The 22,745-nt window shown below is 41.0% G+C and overlaps 1 protein-coding gene across 8 annotated transcripts in view; it reads right to left on the bottom strand.

Moving 5' to 3' along the window:
* ADAMTSL1 (ADAMTS like 1) overlaps nt 1-22,745 on the bottom strand; it is a 399,489-nt gene that overhangs the window by 170,662 nt on the left and 206,082 nt on the right. For 7 of the 8 annotated variants that reach the window (XM_064642565.1, XM_064642564.1, XM_064642566.1 and 4 more), the window contains 2 exons: nt 11,674-11,801; nt 2,645-2,690 (listed from right to left, as the gene is read on the bottom strand). In XM_064642565.1, coding sequence (XP_064498635.1) covers nt 2,645-2,690; nt 11,674-11,801 — 174 coding nt within the window. Of the gene's footprint in view, nt 1-2,644; nt 2,691-11,673; nt 11,802-22,745 lie in introns of those variants that run through there. The other variant, XM_064642569.1, reaches the window with a different exon arrangement.

Genomic DNA, 22,745 nt, shown 5'->3' with positions numbered 1-22,745 from the left:
ACAATGCAGTCAGAAGCTTGACAATAGTTTGACTTATTTCTAGTTTTGTAAGTTTACAAAAAGAAAGCAAATGAACACTCCCTTAATCCTTTTATTAAGGACAAGAGCAATGTAGCACAAGTCATTCTTTAACCTCTCCCAAAAATGGTTTGAAATCATAAATGCAGTCCTGGGTTTTCATATTTCAGTGGCAAAACTGTCACTGATTTCAGCAGAATAAAGATGAAAGTTTGAAAGTTTCATTTTTGATTATTTGGTATAAAATAATTAAGTTAGTTCTGCAGCTGCATGCCTCACTACTATGTTGGAAATTCTGGAACCAGTATTGCCAAATACAAGGTATGCAAAGGAATTGCCTGACAAAACTATGCAAGGTTTTATTTTGAAAGAAAACTGTTCAGGTGCGCATTTGCAGAGCAGAACCTAAGCTAAAAATAACATTAAAAAAAATATTCCTTATCTTAGAAAGTTAAACTCCATGATTCCAAAACAGAGGTTGCAACCTAGTTAAAATCCCAGCCTCTCATCAAGGTGACTCAGGAACAGTTAGTGGCAGCAGAGCAGGATGCTAGTTTGTCTCACTGTTCTGAACATACACAGGGCAGGTCAGATACAGAAAGAGACTGTCACAATGTGCATGAACACACAACTAAAACAAAACTAATGGGTTTAACTGTAGTCCAATTAGCCCTTAACAGTATAACTTTTTTTTCTTCATGTCATATCACAGAGCTACAGCATGCAGCTTGACTAGCACAAATCAACCTCCCATTCCCTACACAGTTGAGGTGTATCTTAAGTTCCTCAGATGAAATTTGGATTGCTAATCTGCCAGAAGACCTATCTATTAACTACTGTAGGTTTTGTCAGGGAAGCTGAAGGTTAGACTGAAAAGACATTTCAGGAACCCAAAGGATACACTCAGAACAAATTTCAGAGGACTCAGAGAGTCACAGAATATTCTGAGTTGGAAGAGACTCACAAGGATTATCAAAGTCCAACTCCTAAAGAACTGACAGAAATCTTACTGCGTGGGAGACTGCAACTCAGATAGAAGCAGTTTCTTTAATTACGAACTGTGGTCTATTGAAAAAAAGATGAGCTAAATATGAGTGAACATATTATTTAACTTAAACTCTTAAGCTTTCTTAAACAAAGTTCCTATTGAAAGGCTTCTGAATATGTCCCTATCAGGCATGAGAAAGCTTGGCCCAATGTATGTTTGATTTCATTTTCCATCTTTACCGGTAAAACTGACATTTCTCCACATAACTTGAGACCCTTTACTGTTCTTGGCACCCTATAAAACTTTCCATATGAAAATCTTTATTTCTATTTTCACCAGTGAAAACATACTTTCACTTTGTTGAGACAGAAGTTGAAGCTTCTTATTTTATTGTTTTGAAAACTTCATTGGCTATATGTAAAACAAAACAAGCAAGAGCCTTTGAAAATGCCAAAACATTGGTACAGTCCATGTAAAACTGTTTTTCTAAGACATGCAACAGAATTACAATGCTGTAAGGGCACAAGTGAACAGAAACATACAAAATCATAGAATCACATATCTCCTACTAACTTGTTAATTCTTAACAGCTTAATCCTGCAGTGTAACAGACTACCCAAGTGAACCAGATGGTTATCAAAGTAATACGGGGAACGCAAGTCGTCTTGGTTCTGGCAGGGAGGTTGTAAATAGCAACTCTGAAGTTCCATTGACATTTTATTTGTGAGGGCTGTGACTGCAATCCCTTCCAAATAGTTTTAGCATCAGGTCATAATCTCTCTACTTTTCAAGAAACTGACTGTGGTTCTGTGGTATAAAGGCAATTTAGATAACTAAAATATTCTCACTATCACTTGACCAAATTATTTGCCGTAACATGAATGCGATTGTGTCCTAGTTAGAACAGCTGGGCCCAGTTCATCACTGGATAGGTGTAACCCAAAACTGTGTATTCTATAGCCTTCCATGCCATTTCCCAGAAACTGTTATCAATGAACCATTTACACCATCTGCACATAGAGCCTGACTCCTCAGGCTATAAACTAGGTGCTAAGAGGCCTGCGAGATAGGAGGTTGCTTTTGTCCTCACAACCATTAAGGAACCCCCTGCCATTAAGGAACACCCTGGGAGGTACTGAGCATTCCTGCCTGAACTGGAGGATATATAATCTTGGAGTCTTGGGACTTTTTTAACCACTTGTGGGATCCAGAGGAAGACTGCAGATCACCAGTCTCAACCAGACTGCAGATCACTGCTCTTGACTGGACTGCAATCACCACTTTTGACCAGACTGCAACCATCACTCTCGACTGGACTGCAACCACTACTCTTGACCAGACTGCAACAGCACTCTCACCAACAGGTTTTCCCCTCTCCTTTTCCTTTGGACTCAGGGGACCCAAAGAACACCACTCTGTTCATGCCCCAGGGTGCTGGGTTATATATTTGGGCTTTGTGGGTTAAAACCAATTGTTTGTCTGTATAATCATACTTACTGTATTATTTTATTAAATTGTTATTCTGATTTATAATCTCTCTTTTGAGTTGAGTTCATTTCCCCTGCTGGTTTACCTTTAAACTAGCACAGATTGTCATATGGGATGATTTGTATCATATCAAATCTATACTTCACTTACCACATTGCTGCATGTCCTGTACCGGATGTTTCGTCCTTCACAGGTCCTGTGTCCAAAAATTAAAAACAAACCCAAACCCATTAACAGCTGAATATAAAAAGCAAACACATAATATTTACCATGTCAGTATCTTTCCCATACATATCTCTAATCACCTATATAATGGCCAGTCTTCGCAAGCGAAGATTTGGGAAAGGTCATAAACCCTTCGAGCCTGCGCAGTGGATTTTTTAGGTGAGACACAGCGTGCGCTGAACTGAGCCCACCCTTTAATCCTGAGGTTCATCTGCCGGGGCCGAGCAAAGCTTGGACAGTGGCAGTGAGGTCCCCAGGACGTAGGTTTGTTTAGAGTGACCTTCTCTTAGCTGGATTGCCTTACAAGGCTGACGAGCTCCAACTGCCCGGGGGGCCGGGAATTGAACCCAGGTCGCAGCGGTGAGAGTCCTGCACTCTAACCACTATTATTATTATTATATCTAATCACCTACTCCCCCACCAACTCTCTTCCTCAAAGTAAAGGGCCCTCTGCCCCTACTGAGGCATGAATTCTACAGCTCCCTAGTTTCCTACCTTTGGTTTAAAAATTACTTTCTAGAACATATCATCAGCTTACAAATAATGTCTTGTGTCTCCCTGCAATTCATAATGATTTCACAAGGGCACAGCTCTGCACCTACCTGGGCACAGACCTTAGCACTGACACAGTCTGAGCAGACAGGCTTTATCTGCCAGGGAACAACTGGGCACTGCGAGGAAGGAACTATGCCTGCAGTGGTGTGAGATTATAGAATTATCACCTCTCTCTAGACCAGGTTGCTCAGAGCCCAATCCAACCTGGCCTCGAACACTTCCAGGGATGGGCATCTACAGCTTCTCCTGACAACCTGTTCCAGTGCCTCACCACCCTTACAGTAAAAAAATTTCTTCATAATATCTAATCTGAACCTACTCTCAGGCTAGTATGACAGCACTTCTACAGAACTTGATGTAAAAGGAGAAAGAGAGCATAAAACTTCCCCTCAATTCACTAGCCCCTCACTACTCCCAGAACCCAGCTGTAGAACAGCATCCAAAGAGCAGTTGGGCCAAGCAAGGTCAAGGAGAGCACATACCCTGATGTGCTCTCCATGGCTCTCCCCCTCTTCTCCCACAGCAGACTCATACCAGCCCTGATGCTGGCTGGACTCCCAAAAGAGAGGTCAACAGCCAGATTACCTTTTTAGCACTCGCAGCTTGTATTCTGAATATTTGACCTTAGGTGAAGTTTCACGTGTTTTATTAGTTCAGACAGCATACTCTGTGGAGGTCCTCAGTACAAATGAGAATGCAGGGTTTGGCTTTTAAAATTTATTCTTCAAAAGAACAGAATTCCTAACAGTTTTTATTTCTTAATTTCACAACTTTTCCCCCCACACTTACCCCTCTTTCTTTTTTTTTGGCCAGGACTTAACAAGTACACATTCTTTCAAATGCCTGCCAAGTCTGAACTTTTAAATCCAAACCATTTCAAACTATCCAATGAAAAGGGCATTCTTCCCCCACCCCTTTTTTTTTTTAAACAGGAAACTTTTTCCATACTGAGTTAACTCTAAAATAAACAGAATAGGTTTCCTTTAATCTATTGAAGTCATCCTTTCTGTTTCTGTTATCCACAGATCCACAAGACTTAATTGTGAAATTCCTCCAGTAGTCATTCACACCTATGTCAATACAAAGTCAGGGCAAACCACAATTTTGCAAATGTACCACAGTGGTCTACATGACACAGGAGAAGACAAAAAAGTAAATAAACCTCTCAAATTTTTAGAAGAAATCTGAGCAGAAAGATAACATATTCTGTTGTGTAGCATTTGGCATATTAAAAAAAAGCTATTAAAACATAATAGAAATATAATTAATTCAAGGAAATTCTGATCATTGCAAGTATGCACAGAAGTGAAAAGTGTGCACAGATTAGCACTGGAAAAAATTACTTTTGGCAGTACAATAATAAAAATTTTATTCACAATAAGCTGTAAACTAAAAACAACAACAACCACCAAACACCCAACTGACACCCCGTGCCCACCACCACTATCTCAGTTATTCCTAAGCAATAAAGACAAGTTTCTAAAGGTATTGTGAAAACCTGTTTATATGCCATTCAATAGAAGTACTTTGCTTATATATATATAAAAAAGTATATTATACAGTGTGCAGGCAGTCCTAGTGCAGGCTTTGTATACCATACTGAATAACTTGTTTGTCAAGCTTGACACATGCTCCACCTGTCTCTCAGAAAAGCCACAAAACCTGTAAGACAGTAGTTTGCTTCACACAGACCTGCTGTTACCTCAATTTCAATTACCGTAATTTATTAACCTTAAACCATTGAACTGACAGGGAAATTTAAACTTCCTATTAGTTGTCCCTCAGTTTCTTCTTCTTTTCATGGTTTCTTTGTATCATCTGTTTTGAAATGAAAAACTTATTTTTCACTTATTCTTTACCTTAGAGAAAAGAATAGGTACTATCATTAGACCTATGCCAAAAAACTATTCAGGTATTTTCTTCCCTTTTTGCTCCTTCGGCTAATGGCGAAGGATGTTCAGATAAAATGTGAGATTCTGGATGCAGCTAGTGCTGTGATGATTCATGAGCACTAGGAACCACTCCTGCAAAATTCCCCTTGTCCCTCTGCAAGACCAAACTTTGGAGTTTGGTTATTTAAGTTCATTAGTTTCCCAGTTATCACCATCAACCAAAGCAGGCTTTCAGCTTGAGATGATATATTTTCACAATAGATTTGCAGAGTAGTTTGCATTTCAGATCTATGCTGATTCAGGACAGTATTCCAGATTCTCTTAAGTGTAAGAATCATGGGATTTGCATGCATATCTTACCATGGATGCTTTCCAGAATTCCAAAGCACTGAGGATCTAACATACAATGAAAGACCATGGCAGATCAGTGAGACCATGTTGTGAGATACAGTCACCATAGATCCTCTTACCTCTGCAGGGTATAAATCAGAACTCATATCAACAAGGCATATACATTGCCTGTAGGAAGACTCAGAAGTCAACCAAAATGCCAAGTTTGTCTTGGGAACAGCAAGAAGGACTTCTAGCTTTCTCTGTTATCTACACTCAGGGGGATTTTTCAGCAGAAAAAGGTAGCTGAGGATTTGGCTCGACAGTGAATTATTATCAAGTGAATATAAAAGAAAAGCAAGCTGTTGGGAATCATGTTTCATTCCTTAAACTTAGTCACTTGTTTCGAGTAAAGTTTCTGAAAGAGATTAACAACGTTTAAGATATTTAAATATTCACTTCTCTTAATGTAAACAATCCAAAACCCTGGTATTTATTTCTCCAGGCTCCAGTTTGTAAAGAGACTTAGTTCAAGTCCCTCCCCCCAAAGGTCTTAAGTAGATGTGTATTTGTGCTCAAAAAGAGTTAGAAGCACTGCAACAATCCATGCCAATAAGAATAGCAACCCCATGTCAAAATTGTCTTTATCTGTAATTACCAAAGATGACGAAAGAGATTTGCAGAGGAGGACCTCATCAACTCCTTATATTCTCAGCAGTCGTCAAAGTTTGAAATGCCTTCCTTAGAGAGACAAGTCTCCACACAAACAAGCAACTATGAGCCATGGGTGGGTTATTTTTGTCCATATGAATTTTGATGCAACTGTTCACTACAGTGTTTTGGAAGCTGATGTAATGTTAAACAGTCTTCACTCCTTTATTCTCACACCCCTTGATAACCACATCTCTGGGACAGATTCTGGGTTTTGCACTGTACTTATGAGAAAAGTACGCTGTGGGCCTGTCTTTTCCTATAAGATCCTGGGCAGCCTGTGACAGCCCTCCCCTTCCCCTGGTGCTAGCAGATATGAGGACAGGCTACACACACAGAGTAACACCATATTGCATCTCTCTTTTCTCAGCCTGTTGGTCTTACCTGTTTCTAAAATGTACAGCATTATGACCCCCTGTCATCCTCAATGCAATTTCTGTGTTTGTCCCTCTCTGAGGAAAAGTGAGTCTCTTATTCTTTTATAGCCCTTTTCCCATAAAGGAAGTGCGAGGGAAGGCCATGAACACCAAATTGTTATGAACAAGGAAGATGCATCAGGACTGCATTGACTTTAAGGAGTTCACTTTTTGAAACTATCTGATTGGGTCTGCAAACCTCACATCCAAATCATTCCACTGTCCAAATCATTCAGTCAGTTGAAAAGATGTGTAAAGATTCTTCCATATCCTTTTTTCACCTTGCCTGCCATGGAGGATTGTTGAGAAGCACTGGTATGTTTTGCCATGCATCGTAGCATTGCAACTGTAAAAATATTTCATTCTCTCTGTTTAGAAGACTGTCTCTTACAAGCTCCTGTGTGTTGCTGAAATGGGAAATACCAGAGGAGTTACATGAACAGTGAACTTTGAGACAAGGAAAGATGTCATGGCTACACAAGCCAACTTTCCCTGCCAAATTGTGTTACAGATCTTATGAATATTCTTTCTTTGGGAGTAAAAAAAAAATAAACAATCAGGAGACAAAATACCAACTTCAGTCACTATATGCAGGAAGCTGGTGAGGGTACTGATCTAGGGCCACAAAATGCAAACTTTTACCATAAATAATGTTTTTCACAATCTTACTATTAGGCAAGCAATAATTCTGATGTAAATATTGTTATTATACTTAGCTTCAATGGTACCATGTGAACCTCATGAGGCTCAACAAGGCCAAATGCAAGATTCTGCTTCAAACAGACTGAGTGATGAATTGACCAAGAGCAGAGAAGGACTTGGGGATACTGGTGGATGAAAAATTGAATATGAGCTGACAATGTGCACTTGCAGTCCAGAAAGTCAATTTTATCCTGAGCCACATAAAGAGAAGTGTGGCCACCCGGTCAAGGGAGATGATTTTCTCCCTCCACTCTCATGGGATCCCATCTCGACTATTGTGTTCAACTCTGGTCACCAGTACAAGACAGACACTGACCAGATCCAGGGAAGGGTCACAAAAATAATTAGTGGGCTGGAACACTTCTCCTATAAAGAAAGACTGAGAATGTTGGGGTTGCAAATGGTTCATAAGGCAAAAAAGTCCTCTTTAACTAACTTAATTTCCTTATATAACAAGGTTAGCCATCTAGTTGACCAGTAGATGTATTTTTCTGCAATTTAGCAAATACAGTTTGTCACAGTATCCTTGTGGTACATTTTTATTTCCAATTTATTCTTTGCCTTATTCTGAGTCACTGATTGTTATTTTCTAAGCAACAGCTGGCATTAAATGACACTTCCTAAACTTAGAAAAATATGACTGCCTAGTCAAATTAAAATAACAAAAATCCAATTTAAGAAAAATAAAGGAAAATAAAGAGAAAAAGTTGACAGAGTCTTACTTTACTAGAAAGTGATGGTGAATTTGGAAGATGATAGGAAAAAGAATCATAACTGTCTTCTTGTGAAGCCTAGACACAGCAAAATCCTATCTCTATTACTGCAGTACTTGTCAATATGTAAAGTGAAATTCCAGAAAACACTAAATATTTTTAGGACCAGGATGGGTGAACTTAGCATAAGAGATTTTATAATTTCTTTTACAATTTGAAAATGTACCCTGATGCGGGAAAATGAAATAAATGCACATGAATTTCAGATATCTAATTCAGGCATTTATTATTACTCTGCTTGAGTTCATTTGAATCAACACGACACTTAATACCTAGATGGAAGGTATATGAGTTATTATCAATCATTATGCTGTATGACAAACTCCAGTGGTGCAACAGACAGACTGGAACAAACAATAGTTGGATTTTGAGCAAGAGGCAAAGTCCATATTGCAGCATCTCTCTACTGGTTCTGCCTATGTGTTTCCATAATCTTGGTAGACAAAATATACAACAGCTAATAAAACTGGCCTCTCTGTAGAAGCTCAACAGTTGGTAGTTTTGTCCTCAAGAAAAATAGGAGTGGTTTGTGGTTCTCCTCTCTACAGGTTTTGATCAGCAGTGCTGTATGGCAGCTCATGATGGAGAAGAGATAGATGAGGAGCTTCTCTTTCTGAGCTTTGTATCCAATAAAAAAAAAAAAAAGATAGGAAAACAGAAAGGCAAAATACTGTAGAATGATAAAATGGTAAAAATAATTATCTCTTCACACAATTTATAATTAGTCTGGGAGTTCACTTTTAAATGAGTTGAGGCAAAACCCAGTAACATTTAAAGGGGGTTCTGACCTTTTGTGTAAATTACAATATTATCAGAAGTGATAAAGAGGTAACGCATATAAAGAGCATGACAAGTGTCATCCTTTGAGGTTTAACTACAAATTAACAATCTTTTATTTTCCTGGGGCGTATTCTGTCCCTGGAGTGACCCAGTACTGCTTTCTGTCAGCATGGGATACCAGGACATACAACTGACTTGGGCTGGCAACTCCCATCTGCTTATGTGACTGGCATATTTTTTATATCACTATCATTATGTCCTTAGCATAATCAGAACCAGTTGTTCTAATGAAATGTACTGTTGAACAGCCCTACCCTGAAATTTTTGCCATTTAAAACACTAGAAAACAGAATTTCTCAATAACACTTTCCATTCTTCCATTACAGCTGTGAAGGTCTAACACAAAACATGTTCCCAAAACAAACAACACCAGCACTAACATAACTTTGGCAAAAAAAAGCTGGAAAGAAGACTGGTTTCCTTTACTTCACTATATTTATACAAACATACTTAAGAATGGGCAATTAGTCTTTGCATTTCTTCAAAGCAGATGCACTGGGCTCTCCCTATTCATGAGATGCTCTGAAAGTCACCTCATACAGAACTAGAAGATATAAGGCAATTATGAATGTTCCTTCCAGGATGAGAAATATTTAAGATTACTTTTTTTCTAAAACATCTTATTGTGCTGCCTGTTTTCATTTGCCAGAAGTATCTAGTATCTGCCTTCATGCTGCAGTGAAATTATACAAAACAAATACATGAGACAAACTGTATGATGAAGAAATTGTCCCACAGGGGTGGACATTTTGTTCTAGCCTTGCCAGGTTTGAAGTACTCGTGCACGGGCTTATTTGCAAACCTTGGACGAGTTTCTTTCCCCTCTCTGTCTTTTTCTTAGCAACTTAAAATCCTTGCTTACCAGAAAAGTTCATCATTTAAACCTTTTACTTAATTAAAAATTGCACATTTCATACAGTGTTAATTACAGGTCAAGTGTAACCACTTATGATTTATTGCTATTGTCTACCAAAAGCCAAATTAGCCCCCTGCACCTAACTAACTCCCTGCATTCTGTCCTGTAAACAGTGGGTTTCCATGTCTGAACGGGCCATAGTTAGCAGTCAGTTTCTTGAGGTAGAAAGATTGCTTGTGTCCTAATGGGACAGTAGTAAGGTATTGTACGAAAAACAATTCTGTGTGATTTATGAGTTTATTCCCTGTTTCACTGGTGCAGCTTCAGTCCCAAACAGCACAAGATTTAGAGGCCAGGAGGAGTGCTTTATACTCACATACTACTGAGGACTACAACTGCTACTGCTGCTGCTTGGAATCCAAGACCTGCCCTCTAGAAACTATGGAGACAGTTCTCAGTGAGGGAGCAGAGGTATAGTCAGAGAGCCCTTGTGTTGTGCAGATTCTCCAGATCTCTTGATATGCCTGGGTTCATGTTTACATGAAAGTAACATCTTGAAGGTCACTTATTTTTTTAAATATGGAAAAGTATATAATGTGATTAGAATTAAGCTCTTGTCTCTGCAATTTCAGAATTAGAATTACAATTAGAATGCAGAATTACAATTTGCTATGAAACTAACAAGAAATAAGAATTTGCCTCCCACTTTTTTTTTTTTTTTAATCCATAGGAATGGAATAAGAAAGTACTGGTTTTCCACTCATTTCAGTAGGTGCCTTTGCCCGTCTTTTCTTCCAGCAGACTTTTTCACATGGTCAACTCAATAAATGCTGGTACTAGGAGACCAAACTGTCCACAGATAAAGTTAAAATACACAATATTCAATATTCTGATGCTATAGTTCAATGCCTTGCACTGTTTCCTGTCTTCACTAAACAACATCATGCATTAAAATATTAGACACAGGAAACGACTTGGACTGTATGGCCACCCTTTGTTGTATTAACACCAGTTTTGTAAGCACATGAATGAAAATACAAAAGAAAGATATGGAAAATTGTATTACATTTTTTATACTACAATATAGAACATATCAGAGATGGCAAGAAGCCATAAATTTTGGGTCTGGAGTTTTCTGTCATATCCTTTATCAGAAATCTGTTAATATTTATCACATATACCATGTTTACTGCAGGTAAATTTTTTCCTAAAGTAGACAGAAAAAATATTTGCTAGAAATATTTTGCAGGTAAAATTTACATATACTGTAGAGTGGAAAAGACATCAAATAACTACTTCGTGTTTGGTTGCAAGCTAGTAACTGGGGAGGAATAAAATCCCAGATGCCTGACTTGGTACCCAGACTTTACCTTTGTACCAGGCCATTTTACTTCTGCTTGTTGGAAGGGCTTTGCTGGTATGGAAGACTTTCTACCTGGAATTGAATATATAAGACATGCTCTGCACGCTTGTCACTCTTTCTTATGCAGCTCAGGATGCCACATTTGACCAACACAATGCTTTTATAGTCAGCGTGGCTGAGACAATGGGCTACTAAACCTAGTAAATTATCTGTTTCTGATACAAGTGCAGAAGTCTTACCACTTAAATGGTGAAACTGCAAGGAAGTTTCAATTTCAGCAGCTGGCAGCCTTGCAAGCTGTCCAGGCCACTTTTTTATCTCTTGCTACATTTTAAAGGGTGTTGCCTTACCAAGCATGCTAGCTGCTTGCCTGAATTAAAAGACACCAGAATTCTTTGACACCAAGTTGGAAATTTCAATGTAGTTCAAGAACTCTACTGATTACTTCTGTGGTCTGATACATACAAGTAGGTTGAATTTTCCCATCAATAAAATAAAAATCATTCAGCCGCTTACTTGCTGCTCAGGCAGCGTCTCAGTGAATACGAAGCCCCTCCTCCACAAGTGCGTGAACATTCACTCCATGAGCCCCAGGCATCCCACAGTGAGCCTCGATCTTCCTCTGAGCGAGCTGTTCTGGAGCTCTGAGGAGAGGGAGAAGGAAAAAGAATCAGGAAAGAACATTTAAAGGTTAAAAACATACTGCTGTTAGTTTAAGGTTTTTGGTTGTTTTTTTTTTTTTTTAACTAGATATCATCCTAGTTATTGAAAGCACTGAATAAATTGAATAAACCTGTTCTTCTCTGACATGCCTACTAATTGGTAGCCAGTTCTTTAGTCATGATTGGTGTATGAATTCACTTTCATCTTTTGAATATCCTACTTTGTCTCAGTTTTTAAGCTAGTGCAGACCATTTTAAAGGAGCACTTTGGACAACAGTGAGACAACAAAGGATTTTTTTCTCATTAAAAGAAAGAGTTGGAGTATTATAGACATCAGAAATTTTGCTCCAAAATTGTGCTGCTGTGTTAGAAACTATGAAAAGGCATATTGAAAGATGCCTTCCAAGATGGTCTTAATTAAAACATGAAACACAATGAAGTAAATCAACATGATACAAAGGCATTCAACATAATCACTTTCACGCACTCACCATAAGGAATTGGAACTATCTACTTTCTCTCTGCCTGAAGATGTCCTATAAAACTTGCTGGACTAAGGTTTCCCTAACTGTTTTATCCCTAGTATTTGAGAGCTTAAAAAAGAAAGCGCACGTTAACTGAAGAGCTGGAGTTAACCAGTGTCAGGCACAGACCCAGGCAGTGCTACTGTTAATATCGGTGGTTGTGCACAAAGAACCGTATAAAGAAGCAGCACTGATGGATTCAGAAATACTCAGCTCTTTGAGGGTTAAGTCATAAATGTACAGCAATACCTGCCTCAAGTAAAGGTATTCAGCATTTCATTTTCATTCATGCAAATGCACCTCAAAAACACAGATTCATATGGATTCAAATGATTTAACCATTTAGATAGATATTGTTCCTCTCGGTCAATGTGGTTTTGCTGAAAGAAACTGAATAACCTCACACAGGTGCGTGTGAAATGTCTGTTTCTGATGGAGACCAGGCAGTATTCTCCTTCAAAGCTTGATTTGTGCTTTGGGATGGTACTAGTGAATAGCATTTCTAATTGTATTTGAAATAAATAAGAAGGCAAAACAACTACACAAGGGAGATTTAAATGGCTCACCTATAAGAGAGAAACATCAGCATGCATCACAGCTAGCCCATGTTACATGAATCAACTTAAGCTTTCATAGAACCATAGAATATGCTGAGTTGGAAGAGAACCATCAGGATCACTGAGTCCAACTCCTGGCCCTGTGCAGGACAGTCCAAGAGTCACACCATGTGCCTGAAAGTATCATTCAAATGCTTTGTGAACTCAGACAGGCTTGGAACTGCGACCACTTCCCTGGAGAACCCATTCCAGTGTTCAACCAACCTCTGCATGAAAAACATTTTCCTGATATCCAACTCAAACCTCCCCTGACTCAGCTTCATGTGGTTTCCTTGAGTCCTGTCACTGGTCACCACAGAGAAGAGACCAGTGCCTGTCCCTCTGCTTCCTTTCATGAGATAGCTGTAGACCACAATGAGGTCTCCCCTCAGTCTTGTCTCCAGGCTGAGCAAACCAGGTGATCTCAGATGTACCTCAAACGGCTTCCCCTCAAGGCCCTTCACCATCTTTGTTGCCCTCCTTTGGACACACTCTAATTGCTTAGTATCTTTCCTGTATTGCGGTGTCCAAAACTGCACACAATACTCAAGGTGAGGCCTCACCAGTGCAGAGCAGAGTAGGACAATCCCCTCCAGCTGGCGATGTTTTGCCTGATGCCCACTAGGACAGGACTGGCCCTCCTGGCCAGGGCACTGCTGACTCATATTCAACCTGCCATGGACCAGAGCCTCTTGGCTGATGGCAACCTAATGGATTATTTGAGACACAGCGATAGCTCAACACTGAAATAATTTTACCGTCAGTGAAGCTATGTAGAAGTTTGGTAATGAAATACAGCAAAATATACTGGTCTTGAATATTGTTATTTGTAAGCAGAAACAGAACATTAATTTAGTCTGTGAGAGATGATACCAGATTTGTCTAATGTGTGTAAAAAAATTATTTGACATTCTCATTTTATCTTGCTTTTATTAAAACGCAAGAAGTTTTGATTTCAACACAAGAATTGCAAGGGTAAATGTAAAAACTAAAGTTACATAAGTCATCAAATTCCAACTATAGGCAGATGTGAACCAGTCTCTAGATCTCATGAACATTTACACATGAGATAGGAGAAGACACAATAATTTACTAAGGTTATTTCACCTGACTGTTTTGTGAAGGGTAGTTTTTATAAAATGCAAATGTGTGTTTGCACTTTTAGTCTCTTAAAGAGAAAATACATGTCTGTGCTTCAAACTGCAGATGGGTGCATGTCCTGATCATTCACCACCAGTTGAAAGTCCAAAGACGTAATTAAAAAGGTTGCAAGGTAAAGTTCATGTGAACCAATTACTCTTATCTCACCATAAATTATAAGCATCAGCATAGCTAGACAGTCAAAGGGTTCAAATTTTTCTGTCATAAACTGTAATCTCACCCAGAGGAGATCCATGAGCCTGTTACTTGCATTCCAAGATTTGTTATAAGACCTATATATTCCCAGAAAACATGTGATCTCCAACTGGAACAGGCTCCAAGTTTTCTTTCAACAAGTGAAATAAACGTAATTCATTTCAACTCCATCCGCATTTAATGTTAAAGAAAGTAGAGTCGTTTTGCCTCCTGTGAACTACATGGTTAAGGCTGAGCTTGAAATTCTAGTAATGCCTGACAAGTCATTTTTCATCTGAAGACCACTGTCCATTACAGGTCTATTCCAGCTTCAAAGGATATATAGAAATTACTAAGAATTTCCTGTTAAGCACAGACTTTTTCAAAAGTAGCTTATAAGGGTAGTTAGTAATTTCTACCCACTTTCAGCAAAATGAACTGAACTTAAATTCTTATATTAAAGCGACAGTTAAGAGTTCTACAATGCAAGAACTCCTACAGTATTCCTTTGAAGTTCCAAAGTTCCTGTCATAACAAGTAAACAGAAGCAAAAAGAAAGGGAGAAAAAAAGTAAAGGGGGGTACATGCCCCTGAAGCTGCAAGGAGTAAAGCTGCTACCACTTAAAGCCTTTAAGTCTTACTTTAAGTAACATCCCCCTCTTAGAAAAGTCCTTTACCTCTGACAGAGGTAGCCCAGACTGGTGCTTCTCAAAATGCCAGTATGTGCTGAAGATGTAAAATGCAGTCATCAAGATTCATTATGCCCTGCTGCTGGTACCAGAAGACCTGCCTTATCCCTTCCATCCATTCTAGGGTGGGTCTCAGCCCGAGCTTCCCAGGAAACACCCACTGTTTTGTCCACAGAAAACTCAGGATATCCTGACATCAAAAGCATCAAGTCAGAAATGTCACCTGCAATCAATGACCTACATAAAACAAATCTGCTAATACTAATACTAATCAAAACCAGCTCTTTCTTAGTACCTTATTATCTTAATACACACTTAATCTGATAGTGATTTTGCAGCTACCACCCAACCCCTCAGCTAAAGTGGGAATGGGCAGCAGAACTCCCAAAGAATAGCCTAATGAGAAAGAGGACGAACACTTTGTGCTATTGGACCAGAAAGCAAAAAGGATCATGTGTCAAAAATGAAATCACTGGAAACAGGGTACTCAGGTGAAGACACTTAAGAAGTAAAAAAAAAAAGTCTTTAAACTACAAATCGAATAAAGGACTTCTTATAATACTGTAGTGGGTTGACCCTGGCCAAATACCAGGTACCCACTAAAGCCGCTCTTCTCACTCTCTCTCTGCAACTGAAGAGAGAAGAGAGAAAAAAAAACCAGCTAGGAATTCATGAGTAGAGATAAGAGCTGGGAGAGGTCAGTGACTGATTAGCTTCATGGGCAAAAAAAGACCCAAAGCAGGGATACTACTTATATTTATTACTAACAGGATGAGAGCCAAAGAGTGAAAAATAAAAGTCTTAAAAACACCTTCCCCCCACCTCTCCTTCCTTTCATGTTCTCCCTCCTCCTCCCCAGCAGTGCAGGAGGACAGAGAATGGGGGTTACAGTCAGTTGTTGTTTCTGCCGATGCTCAGGGAGAGAAGTCCTTCCCTTGCTCCTGTGTAGTCCCTTCCACAGGAGACAGTCCTTGATGGACCTTTCCAATGTGAGTCCATCCCTCGGGCAGCAGTTCTTCCCAAACTGCTGTCCCGTGGGTGACTCCTCCATGGGGTGCAGTGCTTCATGGATGAGCTGTACCAATGTGGGTCCCCCACAGGGGTCACAAGTCCTACCCGGGAAAAACCTGCTTCAGCGTGGGCTTCCCTCTCCATGGGCCGCAGGTCTCTGGCAGGACCCTGCTCCATCCTGGGTCTCCCAAGGGTCACAGCCTCTTTCATGCATCCACCTGCTCCAGCATGGGCTCCTCCATGGGCTGCAGGTGGGTCTCTGCACCCCGATGGTCCTTCATGGGCTGCAGGGGCACAGCTGCTCCACCATGGTCTGCACCATGGGCCACAGGGGCCACAGCTCCGGTGCCTGGAGCACCTCCTGCCCCTCCATCTGCACCAACCTTAGTGTCTACATTGTTATTCCCATGTTCTCACTCCACTCTTCCCTGACTGGAATTTCTTCTGCAGAACAATCTTTTGTTCTTAAATATGTTATGATAGAGGCATTACTACTACCACCACTACTACTACTAATTGGCTCGGCCTTGGCCAGTGGCAGGAAGCCCATCCTGGAGCTGTCTGGCATCGGCTCCACAGGACAGGGGAAGCTTCTAGCAGCTTCTAACAGAAGCCACCCCTGTAGTCCCCCCCCGCTACCAAAACCCAGCCACAGAAACCCACTACAAATACAAACAAAAGTAACCTGACATAATCAAGTAAGACTAAAAGAGTATCCAATTTGACTCTTTAAAAAAATCCAGGTTTGGTGTCTAACAGTAATTTCCAAATTTATTAAAGAGTTGTCAGGCATTCATGTTATATTAAGAGGTCTTTCCTACCCTTTCCACTAACACACAGTACAGAGAAATAACTTAAACTATTTGGAATAGTATGTGAAACACACAAGTGTCACACATCCTTAAATCACAACAGCTACATGGGGATCCAGGAGTCACATTCCTGATAAGAACTACATTTCTTCTAAAACCATGTGTGTGCACATGCATGTGGGTGCACAGAGCCAGACACATGAAGATCAGCACCACTTCTGTTCATGTCCTAAGGTCTATAAAAGAAGTTCAGCCTTAGGAAAATATATCTTAGTCACATACTGAAATTGAATTTAAAATTTTGTTTGTAACAGTGCTATCCCTACAGAATCCAACTATTTGTCAGTGTGACATAGAAAAGAGTGTGTATAAATGCAGATCATGTTTTTTAACTTCTCCTCTGGTTCTGAGGCATCCAGTCTTCCTCCTCAGTAAAATGTTGAGTGTAATGCTCAGTAAAAAGCACCCAGTGTGTTCCACAGATTATATAGCAATATAGATAGTGAAAAATGCACTTAAACTCTTGTTGGACATAAGACACTGATACAGAATTTAAGCCAGTTATTTCTCAGATAATATGAACTGCTGAGTTTGGTTAAGAAATTTATATCATCTGGTTCTTATCATATCCCCACTGTTTCAGGGTATGATGAGCTGTCAGTGACAATATGCAAAGCTCTTCTGAGGCCACTGCCTAAACTTGTCTTTCACTACTGTGAAAATCATGTTAGGTACAGAAAACTAGTATTTTTTCCTACATAGATCTTTCTGCCGTCCTTTTTCGATAAGTCCAAGTGCACCCCTTGTGGTGGTTTCACAGCTCCCAAAAAATCCAATTTCCAAGCTTCCCCACAATTTGCCTCAAGGTGAAAGAGAAGTTCTCGGACAGGCACAACTCAGCATGGGGAATTATACCAAAATTTATTACTAACAGAATAAAAACTATAGAAACTAAAAAGCAAATAAATACACAGCATTAATACAATTTCTACCACCCTTGGGGTCCTCCCACATCAATCCAGGAGAAGAACCCTCCAGGACGATAGCTAAAGTCTCTCTCTCATTGGGGTAACAGGGAAGGGGTCTTCTTCACCCCTATCAGCTGTTTGGCCTCTGTTGAAGTCTCCTCCTGAGCTGCAAGGGAACACTTGCTTCATCAGGTCTTCATCACGATTTACACAGAGTCAGCTTTTGAGTCCTTTCCCCCTGGTTTGTGAAGGTTCCTCCCAGGGAGTAAGATTCAGGGACTTCTCCACTTCCTCCCCAGGTTGCAGGGTTTCTGGGTTTTTGCTCAGTCTTTATACCCCAAACAGTTTTCGCCAAAGTCCTTACCCAGAAACAGCCTGTTTGGTTTGGCTTCTCTCTATCTCAGCTGCAGCACCAGCTGGACTTGCCAAGTATCAGGGGGGGCATTCTCCCGCATTCCTCGTCCTTCAGTTTCGGCTGCCCTCGTCCAAACCTGATGCAGGGCACCTCCAAGCCCCTCAGCCTGTCTCCGTGTTTCAGTCTCAGCTCCAGGTCGCCTCCTGCCCTGCCATTGTGGAGGAGGTGGCAGCGAGACTGCTTGAAGTTTTCTCTCTCCTCTGCCTGGAATTCTTCCAGCTCTGCTTCACAATTGTTGCTCCCTCCACTTGCAATGGGGGAAACGGCAAGGAAACCGCCCCGGCCCTGGCCAAAAGAAGGCTGTGGAGGGCTGGGGCCCCCCAGGTTCGGAGGCCCCCCCGGCCACCCCTCGTGGCTCCGATTCTCTCTGTCAACAACTTCCTTTCTGGCTGTTGTAATATGCTAATTTCGCAGGGGCAAAACACAGCTCCGACTGGCCCCGCATCGGAAACTCACCTGGGACCAACCGCTTCCAGCCCTGGGGGGGGGGGGGGGGGGGGGGGCGAGTGAAACCACCACACCCCTACATGAATTCTTGCCAAGCCACACATTCTCCTTTTTTGAGTAATGCTGGACGATCCTTTGATATTAGTTTGTCACTGAGGTTAAATATATATTTCACACAGTATTAAAATGCTATCTGTAGTGAACCAGGAAGAAATGCTCTCAGCACTTACCTAGATGTGTAACAGCAGGAGACAAGGCCAGTGACCTCACCTCTTTATATAAAAAAAAATACTTAAAAGCTTCAACCCATGTAAATATCTGGTTTGTAAAATTTCATTTGCATAATGTTGTGTATCTTTGTTGCATTCTATCCAAGGAAACAGCCAGATTACAGCTCAGATGGGGAACTGCTTGGAAATCTCTGGCTTTTGAAGAAAGGCAGGTCAGAACAAATTCACAGCTAGTTGAATTAGTATTAGTAATTACTGTCAATCAAAATGTTAACATGTAAGATATTTCTAACTAGCTGTTGAAACTTTTCCAGAGTGAATATCTTGTAAACATTGTAAGCAAAATATTCTGACACATCCAGTTTTCAGTGCCCCAAAAAAAAAATGTTTCATGTATGTAGACAAACAGTTGCACACCATTTTAAATGGTATTGTATGACCAAGTACATCTACTCTTCCAGAATAACTCTATGTTATGGCCACAAGCCAGGGGAGGGAGCTATAGCAATGAATATTCATACCATATTATGTCATTTGAGGGGACTACTCTGCCCACCCAGCATGGGAAGTTGGAGAGAGGGGTTTTGCTGCAAGCTGGAACTGCTCCAGGGTCTCAGTCACTGCTGGCAACCGCTTCTTTGCCGCTGGAACAGTAGCAAAGCTGGGATCTGTCGCATTGCCATCAGAAACCATTTCTATTGCAGGGAATAGCAGCAGAAGCCAGGAGCCACTGACTTGTGCTGGGATCAAAGCAGGCCGGGGATCATCCCCACCCCAGCCACCGCAGTTCACTGACGTTTGGATCCTCTGGTGCCGCTGACAGGGTGAGAGCTCCTGCATCCACATTGCCATCGAGCTGGCATCTCAGCAGAGAAGCCCCTGGCTTGAATGAACTAGCTCTCCAGGTATTTTTTCCATTGTGTTCTGCCTGGTCCAGTGTGGAAGCCCCTGCTATTTTCTTTCTTGTTTTGTCCTGGGGGTTGGAAGGAGGAAGAAACTAGAAGCGTTTCTCTCTCTGTGTTGTTGATTTGAACCCTTCTGCTGGTATTGTTGTTTTGCTACTACTTTCCTTGTTACAAAACTGTTATTTTTTCACTTATAACCTACTCACATATTTTGTCTCTCTGTATTGGGGAAGGGGGGCAAATGAAAGGGGAGTGAGTTCATTTTATTGCGGTTCATGCCCCAATTTTTGTCTTTAAACCAAGACACAGTACCATACTGAAGAAAGGGTCCAGAGACAAGGTACAAGGTACAAGGTACAAGAGGAATACTTTATTGAGGTGTCCAGAGGTTTTATGGGTTTAGGCAGGGAAGGGGCTAGAACACAGGGTGGAGCATGAGACAGACAAACGGGGGAACAAATCGGGGTAGGGACACAGGCAAAGGGAGAGGAACGTGGGAGGAACATGGGAAGGAAAGGGCAAATGGTAACTGTCTCCTCTCTGCAGCTTCTTCAGCCTGTCAGAGAGGGAACAGGGAGGCAGGGAGCAGGCAAACTCGTGACAAGCCCAGGCGTGCCCAGGCTGTGCACTGTGTAGTGTGGGTACAATGTGATATACATATCTGAAACCACATAATAACGTTAAAGTCCATATAATAACTGTAAGGTCCATATAATAAAGTCCTGTCAAATGCTGTATGTTTTTCTCCACGCTTGGAACCTCTCCCATCCTGAGTCTTGTTCCTTCACAGTAAATAGCTTGTCTTCCCCTTGTCCTGTCTGTATCCCATGTACATGCAATAAAAGGACTTCTGCCACCAGACCAGCCACCCAACCAGCCTCCAGAAGGACCACACAAAACAGAAAAACCTGCCTACTTGACATACTTACCAAATTAATGGAAGTTCTGCTCTCACAGAAGTTAAAAGATGAAGAGAGACATGAGAGCTGTTTACCACATCTGAGATGCTGAGTGCAACTGCTGCCATGATTAAACGCAGGCTGTTCCACATGGCCAAATCAAAAGGATGCCTACAGAACTGTTCAAAATACTGCTAAAACACCATATTCTCAGGCAAACAATGTGGAAGGAAAAGCAGCTGCAATGAGCATCAGACATCTTGAGGTGAACCCTTGTACATTGTCTCCCCTGCTCCCTGGAGGGCAGCAGCTCCCTTCTATTGGGTATGCAACTGTATGCTGAACAGGATCAGCCCACTGCCCCAGGCTTCCACAGTCTCGGAATTAACTTGGGAATTTTTGCCTCCTTTTCACTTGCAAGAAAAAGCAATAGGCCTCTGACTGGTTCAAGAGAGTATTTCCCATGGAAAAACCCCTGGCACAGGAACCCTTGATTTGAGTGTCTCCACACATCAAGGAGGGCACTGGCACGGGAGCACACACACGTGAGTGTGTACATTCTGTACTCTGGGTAATCACTTTATGCTCAGACTTTGGTAGTAAAGAGGCCAGGATTTATTTTTTCAGTCTCTGAAAAAGGAATAAACAAAAAAGTCCAAATCTCCTTCTGGGTAGTTTTTAATTTACTCTTTCTTTTTGCCCTAAATCATCCATTACTTAAAAGAAACAGGGGAAAACACCTTGATGGGGATAGAAGAGGAAATCTCACCAAGATCCTCTTGCAGTTTTCCAATGCTTAATCTGCTCCTGTAAACACAAACAAAGGAAAGAGCAATAGGTGGATGATTTTTCTTTACCCTGAAGGAAAACACCTGATATACAGCTAGCTCGGTTCCCAGGGACATAAGTAAAATTTGCTGTTAGTCCTTTTCAGTGTTGCATTCCTTTTCATCTTCTCTTATTCTTAACAACTCAGTCTTGCAAGACAGGCTCATTACTAAGGTAAAAGAAAAGAGAAAAAATGTAGCATCTTTTTCTTTTGCACATGAAAGCAAAGGTTCATGGATAAATAACCTCTCCTCTCCTCCTAACCATAACCATGACCTCATATGGCTAATGCACAAGTAATAGGACAAAGTGTCACACTGAACTCTGTCATCTTGAAAACACAGTGTCAGTAGTCTGTGTTGTACAGACTGCACCCTCTGACATCAACATCTCCACACACCAAGTGGTCTCTGAAGGATAAGAACACTGCCAGTGCTGTCCTCATGGTCCCAAAGAATTCCTACTGCCCTGAAGCAAACCATATAGCTTGTGCTGTATATATGCAGCCTCTTAAAACTTACAATAGAGAGTACACTGCTTCTCACCTGCAACAACACAGGGAAGAATCAACAAACAGTCATCTCAGGACATTAGGAGCTAAGCAGCCATTCCTAAACCTGGACTGGAAGTTGTATCCCAGGAGAAATGTGCCAAACGTGAGCTCATTTTTTCTCCTAGAAGGGCAGCAGCCAGCTGGAGGGACAGGAAAGGGGGGTTGCTGGCAGACGATGGAGCTGACACCATATCACTTCAATGTCGTGCATGCTGAGTTCCCTATAACAGATCAGTCTTATCTCTCACTCCAGTTACCCATATGAAAATACACACCAGGAGAGCCATCTGAATACAAGAGCTTTTTTTTTTGCTCTCACAGGCTCAAGTTACCCTGTTGTATTTAAATCCTGCTGTGTTGATGTAAACACCAGGCATCGGTGATCCAATACAGAGCAGGTCCAAGCTGGCTCAGCCTCAGACTTGTTGCTTAATTGACTCAGAAGGGTTTTTTTCAAGGCTAGCACTGGTTCAGATGCACAATGGGTGAAATCACTTCAGAATTCGGAACCTACGCAATAGCATGGGTTCAAAAGTGCATATTGCACTCAAGGACTTCGGGTTTGTGTTCCATGTAGCAAAAACTGCAGGCAGAGAAAGTCCTACAACGCTCACAGAAAGGAGATGAGAGAAAAGTAAAATTGTTATCTCTGACAAGGCCTGTTGCATGCCAAGTGTTTTCTCAGTAGTAAGAAATGAAAGGTGTGTGCTGGC

The sequence above is a fragment of the Pseudopipra pipra genome, chromosome Z, assembly GCF_036250125.1.
Source record: "Pseudopipra pipra isolate bDixPip1 chromosome Z, bDixPip1.hap1, whole genome shotgun sequence".
Lineage (NCBI taxonomy): Eukaryota > Metazoa > Chordata > Aves > Passeriformes > Pipridae > Pseudopipra > Pseudopipra pipra.
Note: the sequence above shows the minus strand (reverse complement) of the source record. Positions and strands in the feature narration are given on the sequence as shown.